The sequence below is a fragment of the Protopterus annectens genome, chromosome 7.part0, assembly GCF_019279795.1.
Source record: "Protopterus annectens isolate FY-2018-M chromosome 7.part0, PAN1.0, whole genome shotgun sequence".
In the NCBI taxonomy this organism is placed as follows: Eukaryota; Metazoa; Chordata; order Ceratodontiformes; family Protopteridae; genus Protopterus; species Protopterus annectens.
This window is the reverse complement of record NC_056739.1, coordinates 826636536-826656757: the sequence shown is the minus strand read 5'-3', so window position 1 is coordinate 826656757 and position 20222 is coordinate 826636536. Positions and strand designations below refer to the sequence as shown.

The 20222-nt window shown below is 37.2% G+C and overlaps 1 protein-coding gene across 3 annotated transcripts in view; it reads left to right on the top strand.

The window, feature by feature from the left end:
• Positions 1-5275: 5275 nt before the first annotated feature.
• The window catches only part of LOC122806720 (CUGBP Elav-like family member 4), a 1919882-nt gene continuing 1904935 nt past the window's right edge, over positions 5276-20222 (top strand). For 2 of the 3 annotated variants that reach the window (XM_044077372.1, XM_044077370.1), the window contains exon 1: positions 5277-5675. In XM_044077372.1, coding sequence (XP_043933307.1) covers positions 5423-5675 — 253 coding nt within the window. In that variant the 5' untranslated portion in view covers positions 5277-5422. Of the gene's footprint in view, positions 5676-20222 lie in introns of all 3 variants that reach the window. The other variant, XM_044077371.1, reaches the window with a different exon arrangement.

Genomic DNA, 20222 nt, shown 5'->3' with positions numbered 1-20222 from the left:
CTTATGTACAGAGGTAGCTTATATGTACCTGACCCTCACTGTCTTATTTGGATACAGGATGTTATTATTATTTTGGGAAAACTTGGCAAGGTTTAGAAAGGTCCCCCCAGGTCATTAGCCTAGTAATAATCTATAAATCTATATTGTCATTCTTCAAACAGAACATGGATAACTGGGTGGGTACCCTCAAATTTACCAAGGCAATATCTAGCTAAGCCCTCCTTGAGAAAGCAGGTGCACTCTGAGGGTGGTATTTAGTTTGAAATTCCTATGAAATAATTTGAATCTTATTGTCACCTTTTTGTATATTTCTTTCCCATAATTAATTGACTATTAGTGTTCTCTCTATCTGCTTGCTCCATCAGATCCTTCTTTCCTTCCTAGTAGTGAAGAGCCCTGTGTTCATTTAATCCTTGCCAGTGATGGGAGATCACCAGTGAAGAGTGAACCTATACTATATTTGAGGCTAGAGCATTTTTCTGCTTTAAAGTTATAAATCCTCTGCTCATGCCCAAATAACCCCAAACATTGGCATGCAGTGAAAATCAGGGAGGATGTGACACTCACTTACCTCTACAAGCATCATAACCCCCTCAAAACACACTTTCTACCCTAATAGATAGGAGTTCCAGTGTAATCATCAGTCTCCTTTTGGTAAATATAACAGGACAAAATACCTGGACATGCTCCCTGCCCTTTTCTCCTCAAGACAGACAAACTAGCAAAATCATATAACTCCTCTCTTCCTCCACACTACCTCCAAAAAGCATACAAAATGTTAATTGAACTCTGTTCAGTTATATTGTTGTCAGGGCTTTATCCATTTAGGCCAATAGAGATGGTTGAGGATTGTCACTATGCAATTTAAGTTAAAAATGTTTGGCTTTGTTTCTGGTTTTGAAAAAAGTTCAGTACCACAAAGGAATGGTTGGTGAGTGAATGTTCTTACCTTTTAGGAACTGACATGCCAGATTTAATTAAATGCAAGTCGTCCACCTAGTTTAAGTAAAAAAATGTCAACACAGTGTGCCGTTTTGAACATGCAGGCAGCTGTTATACTTTTTAGAACATTCTGTTCAGCTATTTAAAATATATATGTTTGTTTTTTTGTTTTGGTTGGAAGCCATATGATTATAATTACATGATTATGAAGTGATATTTAAACGTGATTCTCATTTTAAACAGTTTATTATTTTGAAGTCTTATTTATATGTAGATGAAAACACTAAAAAGTCAATGTAATGAGTTTTGTATTAGGCATTTTAGTTGTTGTTATTATTGTAATTGTTTTAAAAAGGCAAATTAATTACCTCTGCCAGAGAATTGCTGGTACAAGATAACCCAATACAAGGTAAAGGAACTGCTGGAAAGAAAATCATCAGAGACCAAAGAACTGTTATAATACAGATTTACAGAATGGAAATAGAGTAAGAATGCAAAACCTATCAGATAATTCTTAGCATGAAGTTCATAGGTTCATAGGTTCATAGGTTGATACTAGGCTAAGTTAAAGTATTTACCCAAATAGCTGAACTACAATTTGATGCTAGGGTGTATGGAAAGTTGCAAAGAAGGAAACACAGACAGGTTAAGAACATATGTCAATATTCCAGGAGGAAGCATAACCAGAAGAGGTCCTCCCAGCCCTGTCACAAGAAAATAGAAGTTGTGACAATTGTCCTAGCTAAGAGTTACAAATAAAGGCCTCACAATTTGTGCAACCAAGAAAAGCTGGAGGACAGCAGGAATTGTTCCAAAAGTAAGACCATACATCCAAAGAAAATAACCCTATTAAGCATTCCAAATTTGGAAAACCATTGAATAAAATAGGGATCTGTATGGACAGTTGAAGTGTTGATTGTGATACCAAACAGTGATATGCTACTTTTATCAAAATGTCTTATTTGGTGTAAAAAGCCTGTGACATGCATAGAAATCTATTTTGAGTAGTAAATCATATTCTCCACAAGGATGAAGAATGAGTCAAACTCAATGAAAGACAAAGCGACGAGGACTACACCTGTTGGGAGGGTGGTGTAATGGTTAAAGTGTTTGCCTTACAAACACAAGGTGCAGGGTTTGAGTCTCACAAGGGATAATTGGCTAGGCTTAAAATGGTTCGCAAGGGCAGTTAGCTTAGTATGAACCTATGAACTTCCTATGAAATCACTGCAAACATTGTTTGTTGGTGTGAGCCTCCCAGGTCCACAATGTATTGCTCCTTAAGCCCCACTCCTTTACTTATACATTTAAAATCCATGGTCACAGAACACAAGAGAAAAGAGGAAATGTACAGTAATGGTGAAATATATATTGCACAACTGTACTCTTGCAGTACAGCCAATGTGTGCATAAAAGTATTTTAGGAGTTGAGGTTTCACTGAGTTTGACTTATTGATTATTTTGCTGTGACTTTCCTTTTGATGTGCCACAGATTTTCCCATGTTTAGTGAAGAGCTAATCTTAAGTCTAAAATAATTAAAGTAATATAAATGCATGCATTTTATAACAAAACAAAGTAGCTGTAGTATACAGGTTATGTAATTACAAATGCTAATGATAAAGATTCTGGAAACTGCATGTCACATGACTCATTCTTGTAGAGGTTAATCACGCATATCCTCAGTGTTTTTTTATTCATCAGTCTAATAAATCCATCAATGTCATCTTTTCTTTTGTTTGGTTTGCTAGTCACCCAAGCTCCTTCCAGATAAACTATACATATGCTTATTTTAATGTTTGCATGCTGTTACTGGACATGCATAAAGAATGAAAGCATTGTGCACTGTTATCACTTACCTGACATTTTGCTATAGTCTTTCTGAATTTCAGTGGTAAATAAAAGGGACACTTTGCTTTCTATATGTATACTGTCAAAAAGTCAGCATAGCATTTCCTTCAGTGGTGATATGATATATTTTAAAGGTCATACTGTTGAGTTGCTCACCCTTTCAACTTTCTTTGAAACTTCATCTTGGGCTATACTGATGATGTCATAGCAACGGAACCTCGTTAAGAGATTTTTCCCGTTCCTAGCTCCACACAGTGAGCCCTTACATCTTGTCACTTTTACTTGAAATACTAATGCTAATACTTCTTTGAATATGACTATTCATAAATCAGAATAATTATACTAACAGAAAACATCAAGAGCAGCAGGTTATTTTTTTACCTTCTGACATTGTTTTCATCAGCTAGTAATATGCCTCTCAAATGTCCAGATTTGCGCAGAATGTCCAGATTTTTGCCTTATATTTTAAGTCTGTTCTTCATAAAATTTGTGTTTTTCTGGGAAATTACAGAGGACTGAAGTCGCTAAATAATGACATAAATTTGAATTTCAGACTTCATATCCTTTAGAAAATGCATGCTAACACATGGCCTGTTATTCTAACAACTCCCTAAGCTTACAAAAGCAATATTTAAAATCTGTCCATATTTTGGGGCCTTTGTCCCTCCATTATTTTAGGCTTTGCACAGATTTCTTGCTTCAAGAGGTTGAGAGCTATGGTTAGTAAGAGTTTTAGTTTTCACCCTTTTCAGCTACTTGTTGGTTTGACTTTATTTCACTGTATGGCTTAATTTCTTTCTTAAATTACCTCTTACCCATTTACTTTTGCTGTCCCTATAGAAATTATACTAAGTGCCTAAACATCTCTATTACATCCTCAAAAAAGAAGAAAAAATCACTTCTCACTTCTACAGCTACCAATCCTACCATTTATAACTGTCTCATCATTTTGGTTCTCCCACTGCTTGATGCTTACCAATTAACTCCCTGTCTGCATACCCATTATTTAAACTGCTATTCCTTCAATAAATTTAGTGGATTAATATAGTCTGATATTGGGTACTTCCAGTTATTGATAACTAGTCTTACTTTCCTTAATCAAAACATTTGTTTCTGTATTATTATATGTGCTGTTGAAAGACCAAAATATGTTATTTTTATTTTCCACCCAACTATATTTATAGTATCTATTCACCTGTATCAGCCAATATTAATCGTCTCACATTTTGCTATAAGTCGTGACCAATACTTTTAACATTGCTCTCCTAAAGCCGTTTGAAAATAGTGTGACATGTCTACTGTATATATTTCTCAATAAAATGTTGAAAAAATGACAGACTGGATAAAAATCGCAGAATCAAGACTGCTTGTAATTTATAAAGTGGCTTTTGCTGTTCCTGTTAACAGTATAAAACACCCAAGTGCAACAAGACATCAGTGAGTTAATTAATTAGAACTAATTGGGACATGGGGGGGTGCTCTTTGCTCTATACTTGAAAAATAGCATAGCTTTATATACAGTATTAAAATCTTGCATACTTAAATGTCATTGATGGGACAGAGAATGAATGGACTGTTGGGGACAATGACTGCATTGGAACAGTGCTAGAAATTGAAAGTCTAATTTCTTTGAATCTTGCCTGACCTGGACTGGGAAATGATAACAATTTTATCTAGTTTTCGGATGGTATGGCCCTGGTGTATTAATCCTTATTGAACGTTAAGATATGGCAATATGAACTCTTATATATTATGACTTCACATTATTAATTTTATTGGACAGTAGGGACAAAGTTCATAAAACAGACACAAGCACACACCATGTTATTTGACTGGGCAATGCCCGGTCGATAGAAAGAATGGAAGTATATCCATCTTATAAATATTCACAAAATAAGCTTGTTAAAAGACTCGGACATGAGTCTTAGCGTTGTTCAAGTTTTAATACATTATGCAAGAGCAGCGCAGTACGATTCCACTCCCAACCCATAAAAATCACTGTAAAATATGGGCCGCACTAAGCGTCTCTTCATCACGATATAGTTGTAAGCTGCTGGCAGACAAGAGAGAGACCGTGGTGCTCTCTCTCTTTCACTCTGTTCTATTTTCAAAATATGTGCCGTGCTAAGTGGCTTTTAATCACGATATAGTTGTAGCTGATGGCAACAATGCTACATTGCTTCTTCTTTATCTCTCTTTTTAGCCGTCCCACCTTCCCACCCCCAGTAAACACGCACGTACTCACCATCTCTTTTTCCTCATTTTCTAATTTCCTTTACATGAATAACTCATCCAGTCTACTATATGTTCAGCCGGGATTTTGATATAATTTGGTTGCTATAGCAGTGTCATTCGTGGTTATCCACAGGGAATTTCCCCCGTTTTCCATACCTCCACCCCATTTTCCAGTTTACATCCCAGAGGCAGTTGTCCTTTCTGATTGGCCACCGCTCACTCATTATGTTAATTATTTGCGTGTAGTCCAGGGGCCAGCACGCTGACGTCATCAGGCACTGTGGCAGCTGCTGGGGAAACAGGGAGAGAAAGAAAGAAAAGAGAAAGAAAGAAAGAAAACAAATCACAAGAAAGGGATACAAAACGGTATCTGCCAAGCTGGAGTACTGGGGGAAGATGGCCACTGTTGTCAACGGCATGGTACAGCAGGACAGCCCCAGTTTCAGCACCACGAACAGCTCCGTTAGAATGAATGGTCTCAGTCACAGCCAAAGCACCATCCCAATGAAGGATCATGATGCTATTAAGCTGTTCATAGGGCAGATCCCTCGAAATCTGGAAGAAAAGGACCTCAAACCCCTCTTTGAGGAATTTGGCAAGATCTATGAACTGACTGTACTGAAGGACAGGTTCACTGGCATGCACAAAGGTCTGTGCATTTTTCTTTTCTTCCGAGTCTTGCTTTCTCTAGTTTTCTGCCTCTGAAAGTGGCAACAAAAGGATGATGCTGAGCCAAGTGTGTAGTTGATTCTTTGAAAAGGGGTGTGTGTGTGTGTGTGTGTGTGTGTGTGTGTGTGTGTGTGTGTGTGTGTCTGCATGTCTGTCTATATATGCGCGTGTTCACACCTAGATTTAGCAAGTACAAACATGCACCATTTCAGCAGTTTTGTGGATAAACTTGTTTATAACATCACCTTGTATCTAGGCATGCCTGTATTCCACTCCCCCTTTTATTGATCGTTCTTTTTGCAATATTTGAATCTATTTTGTCAGCTTCTTCGTTAAACACATTTAACTGCTTTCGTCTTGCTCAAAGATTACTCTTTATAGCTGTCCGATTCAAAATAATACAGGATTATCTTAACAAGAGACAATGTGCATATATGTATTTCTGCATTATAGGATAGCGCACAGCTGTTATTTTGTAGTTCTGGCTTAGATCAAATATAAACGGGAGCGATTCCTTGTCAGTTGAAAATAATTAAGATGATATCTGTCTGATTTTCTCCTGCTTATATTCTCATTTAAACAGGTTTTCTGTAAAAAGCTGTCTTGCCAGCACAAACTAAGGGAAGTATTAGCAGAAAAGGCCGTTTTGCATCTGTATCCATACATGCACTGTAGAAGTGAAAGAGAGTCTTGTCATCTAGCTAGGGCAGAAATTTGTAGGTGTTTAACAAGATTATGTTAGGTATGCTTCTCCTAAACCTTCTAGTCGATTGTATACACCACTTGTGTGAGTACACTTAGACCTAGGAAAATTGGTTGCTGCTGGTCATGATTCCAAATATCCCTTTCTCCTCGACACTTTCTTTTTTAAAATGCTTGAAATACTGTTGCTGCATTTTATTTGCACGGTTTAATCTTGACAAACATAAATGAGTGCTAAATGAAGCTTGCATGCCACGCTACAGGTAGGAAATGGTGATGTGACGTTTCACTATGAGGTCCCAGGAAAAATTGCTTTATTGCTACCGTTAGTATACCGCAATGTAACAGAAAGAAAAACACATTTTTATCTTTTATTTTCATGAAAATGCTCAGTGACTTAGAATAATGCTTAGTGTCTTACAAACAGAATTAAATAATGAAGGGATGTGTGCATCTACAACAAGAGATTGATACAAATGCTTTTAGAATGAGATCTGAAATATTTTAATCAAGTTTACAAAAATGGGGAAACGATGTTTGATGCCCTGATGTTTACATATATCAATGCACCGAATTTGTTAACTTGCTATAACTTATGTAAACATTTAGATAATTAATAAAAAACACACCTCTATTTTATTTGTGAATTTTTGGGTTTTCCGAGGTTGCAGTTTCCTTTCAAATATTGCACGCAAACAGTTTCGAGAGTTAGGTGGGTCTGGTGGAGTGTGTGTGTGTGTGCGTGTGTGTGTGTGTGTGTGGGGGGGGGTCATATATAGTACTTAAGGGTAATCATTAAAGAAAATTTATTAAAATTCTAAATATTTTTGTGCCATAACAATTTACAAAACAATGATCAAAAGTCAATAGAGACCTACCTGCTGCTCTACTTAGGCAATGGATATATCATTACTTATTAAAACATGTACAGTGTATAATGAAAATGGGGAGTGGGCAGAACTGTTCATTATTAAAAACAAAATGTTTGCAAATGATATATTCAGAATCACATATTACAGTTATACATCTCAACATGCAATTTTATTTCAAAAACAGAGGTCGCTGCTTTAGCTGCTTTAAGAAACATTCACCTCTGTCTATAGGGTTGCCACCTTTTCAAATGCCCAAAGTGGGACAATTGTGGTACAAACATCAGATTTTGCAGGCCAAAACATACTCATTGCCAGTACAAGGGACAGCACTTCACTTTTTTGCCTACTTAAAAGCTTATTCTTGTAGAATTTTAGTTGCTTATTCTGTTTCTTATAACATTTTTTGCAGGACACAACTTCCCAAAGAGGGACTGTCTCTCGCAAAGTGGGACAAGTGGTAACCCTATCTGTCTATGATTCATAGGCCTGATCATCTGATGCAGGACCCCCCAACATCTTACCAGAATTATTTCCTATGCTGTTTGGACTGCTTAGAACAAGTTCCTAAAGCATTCACAAAACATATGATGTACACATTTTTTTTTGGTTATAGATGAATAAATAAATTATAGATAAAGCTGAGGTAGAAGCAAACATGCTTAGGCAATGAAGAAGGACACAATCCCAAAATGCATAAAACTTAAAATACTGAAACACTTTTTATTAACTTTTTATTTTGAGCAACTTGTTGAATAGATATTGTTGTGCGATTACAAACAATTAATCATTAATTTTCTGTTGTTTATAGTAAAATATGCTTTTATAAGAGCATCTGGTTTCCATTTGTACTTGTGTGTGCATTTGTTTGTATGTGCATGTGTGTCTGTGTGGGCATATCGAGATCTGCTTTATGATATATGTGTGTGTGTGTGTTTGTGTGTGTGTGTGCATATAGAAATATGTTTTAGGATATCTATTTAAACTTATTTCCTGACTTTGCAGTTTACAATTTGGACACTTTACTATTTAGGTTGGTTAAGTTGCTTTAAAGGTTAGTGCTATGCTAAGGAAACAATATACATCTTTTACAGTTGTGGTTTTAAAAGAAGTGCTTCTAGAATTGTTTTTGTTTTTATTTTCTCTGAGACTTTGAAATGGAAGCATTTTTCCTTGGACTTACCATCACTATATTACATCTAAGTTTATTTCACAAAGTGTCAAAAGGCTATGTGTGAACACATGATTAATTTGCTCTTTCTATACCAATTCTGAGAATGATTTAAGCTATTTTAAGCAACAGGAAAATTACAGCATTATCGAATATTCTAAAATATCTAAATTCACCTTTTCAAAGACAAGACAAATTGTTTCTTTACTACATAAATGTAACAATGCAGTGCTTTCCTTCACATTCAGTTCCACCATTGCAGAATGAGAGTATCTCAGAGTAAAACAAAATGCAGCGAACCAGGTTTAACTAGATACCCTAAATGTGAAAGAGGTGAGGCTGCTTTGTTGCATTTACAAACATTGTGTAAGAAAACACTGACATGTAAGTGTTTTCTGACACAATGTTTGTAAATGCAACATTTTACATGACAAAATGTATGAGTTTCAAATTCGATTGCTGTTTAAATACAGTCAGTAAGGAGTGCTAGTTGTCAGGTATGCCCAGGAAGCACACAAGTTATTAAAATAAGTTCTTGTTTTTCTTTGTGCCATGATCAGTCATAAGATGTTGAAATCATTTCTGTCATGTACACCATCTGCACAATGGGCCTGAAGCAACTGAAAAGTTTTGAGTTGTAGCTATGTCAATAGATGTATTATGATGCAGGTTTCAATGTATGGTTCAGTCTTAAAAAATGTGATTTTTTTCCCCCAGTATATGTTATATGATATATGTCTATGTTCCTTAATCCCTCTGGCAACCCAATATTGATACCAAAGCAAAGAGAATGATGAACATCATAAAATTAAAACAAATATATATAAGCCATCATGGAAAACTTAAATTTAACATTTGTGGCCATATTTGAAATCCATTAATATGTATTTCTTATTTTCCATATTAACCATTGTAAACCGTAGATGAATTCTTGTTTTTTAGAGAGCACTACTGATGTAATCCAGCTTCATTGTACAAAACCGACCTGTGTGATCACCTGAAATGTTACTTTCCTGTGAGGTATTCCTTTACATGAAGGTCTTACAGTAAGCATTAATGCAATGCAAATACTGCTATAGCCATCTCCCACTATAAACTCTTTTCTTTAAAGATGCTCAGAAATAGTTTGATTTTAGCCTAGTTTGTTCTTTCTCACTCCATGTTCCAGTGAGTGTAATAAACTATTTACCTCTGATTCTACAATTAAACAAAATATTTTGTCAAAACAGTTTCGGAAGAACAGTGCATATTCACTTGCAAAATGTCTAGCAACTGCTGAAGGCATTTTCCTTTGTCTCTTTTGTATTGTAGGAAATGCAGTCTGTATGCTAGACTTTAAGTCTACTGCATGTATATACCAGATGCTTCAAATATGGATGGAATGATATTTCCCTGTTACATAGCCAGCAGCAATAACCATAGCAACTGCGTAGATGTTAATTGGAGAATCCTCAGTGAAAACACTGATAACGATTCTTCTAGGCAACGTTTCTCTTAACTCCTGGTAGGTGCTATTTGTTTATAAAGGAAGCAAGGAAAGAAAGAATAAATAAATTAATGGTCAGGTATATACTTTGTATATAGACTTTGGAGTTGGACAAAATGCATGCAAAACAAATATGATGTATGTTGATGTACTATATTATTATTTTTTTTATTATTATTATTATTATTAATATAAAATTGGCATATTTTCAACTTTACTGACACACTTTAAGTGCAGCGTAGATTTGACGAATATCATTTGTAGTAGGAAACATTTCTGCATTTAAGATACCTAGTCCAATAGCCTGACTCTGCAAAAAAAGAGCTAAAGCCCTGACTATGACCCTGACAATTTGGACTTCAGTAGTAGTTTTTATTTATTTTTTTCTTCAGTAGTAGTTTTGGTGTATTATGAGCGTGACAGGGACAGGTGACATTGATACATTTATCCCAGGGGACACGTTTACCCACTCCACTGCTGACCCAAACAGGAGTGTAGAGTTCTATGTGATAGCATTAGAGACTAGGTGATATTCATGCCACAAATTAGCCAAATGGTCCTGGTCATGTCTGTGAGAAGCATTCATGCATCTTCCTCAGATGCAAATTATTGCAGAACACACAACCACTACATGAAGGTGTTGGGAATGGCACAGAGGACCTGCATGGCCATAAATTGCTTACTTTCAAACATCTCATTAGGCACCTGTCTTTTGCAAGGAATGGATGTCCACAGGACTTAAATCATATTTCTGGAATGAATGGTTCTAGCCCTTACTCATGTACAGAAGATGAGTGCATTAACTAGTAATGCAATGAGAGCCTGAAGACATTATGTGGAGGCAAAAAAAAAGGAGAGAGACAGAATAACTAAGAACTGCTAGGAGGAATTTATAGATATAGGCCATGCCTGCTATGATGACTGCAGACAGTAAAAGGCCAGGTTCATAGCTAGTGTCTGTTTGCAGCCAGTGAACTGATGGGAGGGGTTTTACAACAGAAAGAGTAAAAAACTTTGCAGAAGTCAAAGAGAAGAACTGCGAAGGACTGCTTAGTGATTAGCTGTCAGTCACATTATGCTTATGTCATCAACTAGTAGCTGATTTAGCTGTCAGTCTAGTAGTAAGAAAAAGAATTATCTGGGATCCAAGGTGATTAGTTGTCATTCAACTCAGTTTGTGTTACCACCTACCATCTAATCAACAGCTTGCTTCACTATGGTGAACAAGATAAGCTGGCTTTATTATTAAATAAGAATGGTTTATTTATGGATCTCTACTGTCTGTATGTGTGATGTGTGTGTGTGTGTGTGTGTGTGTCTGAGTGTGTGTGTGTGTGTGTGTGTGTGTGTGTGTGTGTGTGTGTGTGTGTGTGTGTGTGTGTGTGTGTGAGTCTGAGTATATGTGTGTGTGGTGTGTGTGTGTGTGTGTGTGTGTGTGTGTGTGTGTGTGTGTGTGTGTGTGTGTGTGTGTGTGTGTGTGGTGTGTGCATGTGTGCATGTGTGTGCGCATACATACACACATGTGCCATATCTATAAAGATAAATACACACACACACACTTGCAGGTTATTCTAAGCCTAGCCCCTACCCAATTTCCCTTTTTTGCTTAAAATAACCTGTCTGATTTTGTTATAGATTGGCCTTAACCATCCTATGGTTGATAATTGTATATTGCCCCTAATAAGAGAAACTAGGATCATATGATAGATAATTTCAGAGGACCCATGCATAGGTCAAAACATTTACAACCTGACTCTATCCATTGATAGTACATGGGGAAGTCCTATGGTACATTTTCTGTTTCCAGTACATAGGTCTAAGTTGTGCTTGAATATGCACAGGGATGAGCTTTGTTTTTTTTTTTGGGGAGTCTGTTCCAAAGCAGTGATATGCTCTCTCCAAACCATTCTGCTGATGTTGCAGAAGAGGTTTACATCCCTAGACTGAGTATTTCTAATGTCATTTGACTTTCTGATGTGTAGTAAATCCATCAGTAATGGGTCGGAGTATGCCTTGTATGCCAGACACAGGTCACCTGTTGGTAGTCTGCAGGTTACTGAGTATTATGACAGTGTTTTGAGTCAGTCCATGTAGGACATGTTGTTTAGTAAGGTATCTCTGTGGTCATTCCAGTTGTTGCATTTGTCTGGACTGATACATGCCAAAGGGGACATCATACTCAGTGACTGGTCTAATGAGGGCCGAGTAAAGGGACGTAATGTCATTCCTAGATATAGACACAATCCATTGGTTTATAAGCAGTGCAATATAGAAGAACTCCCTTACAACAATGGACACATATAGGTCAAAAGTTAGATTACAGTACACATAAGTTCCCAAATCCTGAGAGGCTGGGTCATCTCTTAGGGGGAAATATTATCAGTGTGGTAGCTCCCTGAGGTAAATGACTTCTCAAAGGATATAATAATGCATCTTTTTTGGCATTTAGTTTCAGTCCATAGTTTTGACACCAGTTATTTATTTGGGCAAACTTTCTTATGGGATGGCTAAGTCATTTGGGGATTCACTGATTGCTCCTAGCTTGAAGTCATCTGCAGACATAAGCAGCCAGAGCCTTTTGGTATTGGCTTTTACTTCAAAAGTTGATGCCAAACCAGAGAGGTCCCAGTATAGGACTCTGAGGGGCTCAACTGTTGACTGGTCTTTTTCTGGAGGTAACTTCCCATATTTTGATTATCTGAATTGGGTCTATATTAGAACATTGACTTTTTAAAACATCAAATGTTCTAATATTGAACCCTATTCTGCAAACACTGACAATATCGAACATGCAGAATAGCAAATTTTTTCCCAGGGAAAAAATTTGCTGTTCCGACACACATACACACAACACAAACATACCAAACAAACAGCAATCCACACACATACACCTAAAATCCTACATCTAACCCTACACTAAACTGTACACAGACCACTAGCTATCCACTTACCTTAACCCAAACCCTAACCCTATGGTCCGTTACTATTGCACACCCACCTCACCCGCGCCCTAACCCTAACTCATCTACCCCGTGCCCTAACCCTCACATCCACACAGTCGCACACTTACCTGATCCCGACCCGTAACTTTCCACCACAGTGCTGAACATAGCAAAGCCACAGGAACGGCCAACCAAATTCCTTCCCTAGGAAGAAATTCAGTGTTTTGCAGCTTCGCTGTTTTCAGCATTCACTGAAAAGGGTTCGATATTAGAACATTCAAAGTTGTGAAACTTCAATGTTCTAATATAGACCCATCCGAATGCTATATGTGAGCTAGTTGGCAGTCTAGCAGGTGACACTGTGGTTTATTCCCAGTTTATTTCACTTTTCTACCTTGCATGAGTGGGGAATTGTGTCTAAAGCTTTGGCAAGTTGAGGTATGCAGTGTGCACAATTTGCTTTCATCCATTGCTTTGGTGATCCTCTCAAAGAAATCTACCAGGTTGAGAAAGCACGACCTGCCTTTGACAAATTTAAGCTGAGATGGGTCCATTGTTTGCAGATTCTCTTTGTCCTTCCTGATTGATTATTTCAATTTAAAGTCTTTTCATGGCTTTGCATATGAGGCTGTTAGGCTTATGGGTCTGTAATTGCCTGGGTCTGTGGAGGTTCCTCTCTTATACATTGGAAGCTAATATTTATCACTGTAAGGGGTGTGGTTAAATCATGCTTCATAATTTTTAAGATGCATCCAGGGATTTTGCTGTATTTTTAATTTTTGATAACACTTTTACGACTTGGTCTTCTGTGACAGCTGGAGGTGAGCCAGTTTCAAATATACCTTGAGGGGCAGATGGAGGGGAGAGAAGGGTAGTTAGAGCTAAACGTATTGGCAAACGGATTAACTATATCTTCAGCCTCAGTGTAGGTAACATTGTACACAATCAGCTCAGCACATTGCTGCATAGTACTTTTGGGATTACAAGCATAACTAAAAATGCCTTGTGATTGTCTTTGGCTTGGGTAGCTATTTTCAGCCTCAAACTTTGCTAGATTTTGTTAAGCTCCTGAGTTGTTTATTTCAGTAACAAGGGTTGTAACAATCTGGGAATTTTTCTTCTTACATTTGGTCAGAATTCTTTTCCTTTTATTATAATAGTTGTTTATATTATTGTTCCACCATGTGGGTTTGTTTCTGGGATTTGCCCTGCACTTGTTTCTATGGGATACAGCTGCATCTATTGTGATGTAGATTTCTGCATATTCAGTGGAGCTAACTGAGTTTGGTGAGGATTTCAAGCTTGCCAGTGTATCACTTAGGAGTAGGTTGTTGTGTATTTTGGCTTTTCCCAGTTAGGGGTCGCCACAGCAGAACTCCGGTCCGCTAATGATTGGCAGTAGATTTTGCCAGCTCTGATGCACAACCTTCAACTAAGGTATGCTCATTCATGCATGTGTCCACACAGAAGACGCGCTAGCTGAGAATCGAACAGGACAACGTCTTACTGTGAGGTGACAATGCTACCGCAGCACCACCATCGCAGTTTTCTCACTTAGGAGTAGGTAGTTTGTCATAAAGAAATTTCTAACAGTACCTTGGGTGGAAGGGATCTCTGCTGTCAACTTTATTTCAAAGAAGACTGCTTTATGGTCAGACCTAGCAAGTGATGAAAATGCACAAGGGCTGGTGCAAGATGGTCCCATATTTGTAAGGACAAGATCCAGAATGTTATTCCCCCAGTGGGTATTGTGACTAATTGTTCTAGGCTTCCCTGTCTATAGTTGGATATTTAGATAACTTAGGAAAATGGTGTTGGGTTTAATACTGAGTGATTCTAGTTCCTATAGATAGGCATTATGGCTTTCTTCTGTCATAGAGGGAGTTCTGTATTCAGCTAATACATGGTATGAGACTTTTCTGATGGTTGTTTGGACTTGAAGAAGCTGTAGTGCATTATACTGCTTTACAAGCCTTGATGTGAATCTCTTCTGGTTGTACATTGAAACACCTCCACATTTTATACCCTCCTGCACAACAGCTGTGTTAAACATGTAGAAGGCATTATAACCCTGCACAGTTGGAGTGGTCTCTGCTGTTTTAAATCATGTGTTAGTCACTACACAAACGTCAGTGTCCGGCTTGTATGAAGTGTTGTTGCCAGTAAGTTGCCTTTCTTGTTTTCCTGTACCATTGCTGGTGCTTCATCTTCTCTTGATATATTTTTCTATGGCCGTTCTCACTAGAGACCCATGGTAGGATTTATATTATGCAGGACAAACGTGCCCAAGTTCATGGGTTAACATCCCCCACTCTTCATTTAATGAGTATCCCAGATATTTAACTTTTACTTAGACTGTAACTATTTCTGGTAAGAGTTCTTAATTTCAGATGTCATTCAGTGAAAGACAAGAATGCCTAGAACTAGTTTCCTGTTTGAACTTATTTGCTGTGTTTTTATCATTAGACAATCTATTATGTCCAGCCATTCTTTGTCATGAAGCTTGTACCGAATGCCTTCCTGGTGTATAGTGTACCCAACATTTAGTTTTTCTGAGGACTGCCCTTCTGCAAAGGATTTCCCCCTTTTCTTTTTTTCCTTTAAACTGTGAATGAATTTATGTATTTGAAAGTTATAAATGTTTCTACTATAAATTGCCATGTCTGTTGCATTCTGTGGTAGGAGTGCACAGTCTCCCATTTGCCCCCTTTATGATTTTTTTAAAATCCCATATATTTCTTGTGCATTTCCCTTGTTGAACAGCTATTTAACGTGTTAAGCACCTATAGGAAAGCTGGTAACAACATGAAAACTGAGTAATATAGTACTATTAACACATTTTAGCTTTTCTTAAATGATGAGGAAATCCTCCCTGTGGAGAATTGGTTATTTTTCAGGGAGACGCAAACAAATCTGAAACTAAAATATACTTAATTTGTTAACTGTGATGGACTTCATGTATATACTGTACACGTACATACTGTTCACGTACATACTGTTCATGCACATACTGTTCATGTACATACTGTTCGCGTACATACTGTTTACGTACATACTGTTCATGTACATACTGTTCACGCACATACTGTTCACGTACATACTGTTTACGTACATACTGTTTACGTGCATACGGTTCGTGTACATACTGTTCACGCACATACTGTTCACGCACATACTGTTCACGTACATACTGTTTACGTACATACTGTTCATGCACATACAGTTCATGTACATACTGTACACGTCCATACTGTTCATGTACATACTGTTCACGTACATACTGTTCATGCACATACTGTTCACGTACATACGGTTCATGCACATACTGTTCACGCACATACTGCACATGTACATACTGTCCATGCACATACTGTTCACGTTCATACTGTTCATGTACATACTGCTCACATACATACTGTTCATGTACATACTGTTCAAGTACATACTGTTTACATACGTACTGCTCACGCACATACTGTTCACATACATACTGTTCACGTACATACTGTTCATGCACATACTGTTCATGTACATACTGTTCACGTACATACTGTTCACGTACATACTGTTCATGCACATACTGTTAATGTACATACTGTTCATGCACATACTGTTCACGTACATACTGTTCATGCACATACTGTTCATGCACATACTGTTCATGTACATACTGTTCATGTACATACTGTACACGTACATACTGTTCATGCACATACTGTTTACATACGTACTGCTCACGCACATACTGTTCACATACATACTGTTCACGTACATACTGTTCATGCACATACTGTTCACGTACATACGGTTCATGCACATACTGTTCATGCACATACTGTTCACATACATACTGTTCACATACATACTGTTCATGTACATACTGTTCACGTACATACTGTTCATGTACATACTGCCCACATATATACTGTTCATGCACATACTGTTCATGTACATACTGTTCAAGTACATATTGTTTACGTACATACTGCTCACGCACATGCTGTTCACATACATACTGTTCACGTACATACTGTTCATGCACATACTGTTCATGTACATACTGTACACGTACATACTGTTCACGTACATACTGTTCATGCACATACTGTTAATGTACATACTGTTCATGCACATACTGTTCACGTACATACTGTTCATGCACATACTGTTCACGTACATACTGTACACGTACATACTGTTCATGCACATACTGTTCACGTACATACTGTTCATGTACATACTGCCCACATATATACTGTTCATGCACATACTGTTCATGTACATACTGTTCAAGTACATATTGTTTACGTACATACTGCTCACGCACATGCTGTTCACATACATACTGTTCACGAACATACTGTTCATGCACATACTGTTCACATACATACTGTTCACATACATACTGTTCATGTACATACTGTTCACGTACATACTGTTCACGTACATACGGTTCTTGTACATACTGTTCATATACATTCTGTTCATGTACATACTATAACTATTGCAAGTGACATTGGTTGTACTGCTAACTTTGCATCTGTAACATTTCTCTGTACACAAGATGCTGCAACAAGCATAATGATTTGCAGCCATCATGTGTTGTTCCAAGATCCTTTAAAACCATTTGAGTTTGCATTTGTGCTTATACATTACATATTTCTCCATAATTCATGTTGTTTGCTTTTGTTTCTGTACTTTCTGGTTGTGGTTGAAAAGGGTCTTTAGACCAGCTCACCCTCTTGGTTACCAAATAGTAAATAAATAAATATTTATTTATTAAGCTGTTTAATCCATTTGGGGTTATAAGTTAAACAGATATTATCCTAGAGCACAATGGATACAAGGCACGGAAATTCCTTTTGAATGGGCTGTCAGCTCATGTTATTACACACACACACACACACACACACACACACACACACACACACACACACACACACACACACACACACACACACACACACACGTACACAAATGTACACATGACTACTCATTTACAGGCAATATGGCATATCTTTGGAATGTAAGAGGAAATTGGAGCACCAGAGAAGACTCCATACACATACACTATATAGATGCCGCCCCACCTGAGAATGAAACTGAATATCTAGGAGTTACGATGCAGACACATTAAGAGCTGCAACACTGTGTTGCCTTGTTTGTATTATTCAAAACCAAGCTGTATTTCTGTGTATCAATTTAATTTACATTCTTAAGTGGAATGCATACTTTCCTTATTTCTTTTTGGCAGCAAAAGCTTCTGATATATGCATTTAGTGTGTATCTTTTCCTGTTTGACTTTTGATGTAAACTTCCAAGTGTAGTACTTTGTTAAATATCCGATAAAGCTGTTAGCCAGGCATTACATTTATCCAAGGAAAATAACCACTTGCACTTTAATCAGACATTCTAGAGTTCCTTATTGAATCATAGTAGACCTGCCCATTAATACCCCGGCAGTGTTTAATTAAGTCCTGAAGAAGTCCCAGAGTGTTATTTAAAGGATGAAATTGCTTAACTTGGTACATTGGAATAAAGACATTTTATCGTAATTATCTGTGTGGCACTTATGGTGTTGGTTAGCCAACAGGCACTATTCGTTTTGTTTATTGGTGTTATTTTAGTGCTCTGAATGGACAAAATTAATAATTCTTCTTGATCCTGATATTATATGACTTTATTCATTCCTTACTCTGTCTTGGTTATGCTATGTTCATCTTCACTTTCGGCATGAAGAAAAATAAGTGCAGACATCGTACCGTGCTGCAGGACAGTACTAGTATAGTCAGCAGGAAGCTGTGGGGGGGGGGGGGCTGCACTTCAAACCTCTGCAAGCGGAAGGAATGTTATATATAGGAAGATGGGGAATGTGGTTTTCAAACTACTGCTTAGTGCCTGAGATATTAAAAACAATGTTTAGAAGAAAGCTTGAGTCAAAGCACTGCAACTATTTGTCATGGTGAGTGACATGGTGAGGTTTGCACAGTGCATGTCTTGGGCATCCGTTTTACGTTATTACATTTCATCAGATTTTAAACAAAGCTATGTCTCATGCAGTTTGTAATACATTTGATTCTTTTTGTTGTGACTTTCCCTCCATTAAGCATTTTATGAAAATAGTAAAAAGACCATTTGTCTCATAAATAAATCTACGGAAATGCAAACAAGAAAAATGGAAAAATGTCATTATATATATTGTCACACGTTCTACTGGTAGAATTACATATGGTCTAATCATCTGCACTGTATTGCAGAAGGTAATAAATTTGTCAATAAGCACAAAACGTTAGTCTTTGTGTGGCAAGGAGACACCGCCTTCATTGCCTGGGTCTCATCACCAGAGCCAAAATTTACAGCCAGGTCAAATACATTAGATGTGGGAGCTTACCTTCTATACCAGCAGTATAAGTCAGTAATTAGTTAAAAATAATGTACTGAGGATTTAAAGGTCATATATGGGGAATATTAGTGAACAAGAATGAGTCATATTCATGGAAGGATAGTGCTGGAAGTAATGAAATGTGACTGAACTGTGTTTAATTTCATTATTCAGTATTGATAGGTTTATGAGTCTGGCAAAATCGGGTCAGAAACATTTCCTTTCACTGATGTAAGTTCTGAATGCAATTATGTTTTGAGATAAGGTTAATGTTGTTACTTGTAAGTTTTGAATGTAATTATGTTTTGAAATAACGTTAATGTTGCTGCTTTATTCAGGTCTCAGGTACATGAGTTCCTTGGTAGGCTATGTATAGCTTGGTGGTTTTAATGAAATAGTCATTTTTTTAAAATACAAACTGCATCAGGTTATAGCTAAGAGGTGCAGACCTCATGAGAGATGTAATGCATCATTTAGGCTTTGTCAATGTACAGTGTTAAAACTGATGTTTTTGTACTGACTAGTAAGAAATGGAGTGCTTTGAAAAATACAACAGCATTTTCTAAGATAACAAAAGTTTAAGCTAGGGTAATCTTCTGAAATCATGCCCTGTGGTAATGATGGCTTTAGTGTTCCTGCTAGTGTAACTTAGAATATTGCCTTCAGTTGCTGAGGCAAAGGGCAGTATCCAGTGTTTATAAAGCACCGTCATACTAATACTGATGTGACAGCACAGTCCATAAGTAACATTAAGGAATGCTGAAGTTTTTGTCATTGAGCAGGGCTGTGTCCAGTATTAATATCCTGGTAGTAGTGAGAGGGTAAATCAGAGAGTATTACAATAACCAAGAAGAAACGGGGGGGGGGGGGGCAACACTAGTAATTTTTAACAGGAATAGTTGTCTTTCCTCCATTTTATTTAAGGCATTTTTGAATCATAAACATAGCTATGATTATCAAAATGAATAAAGCATT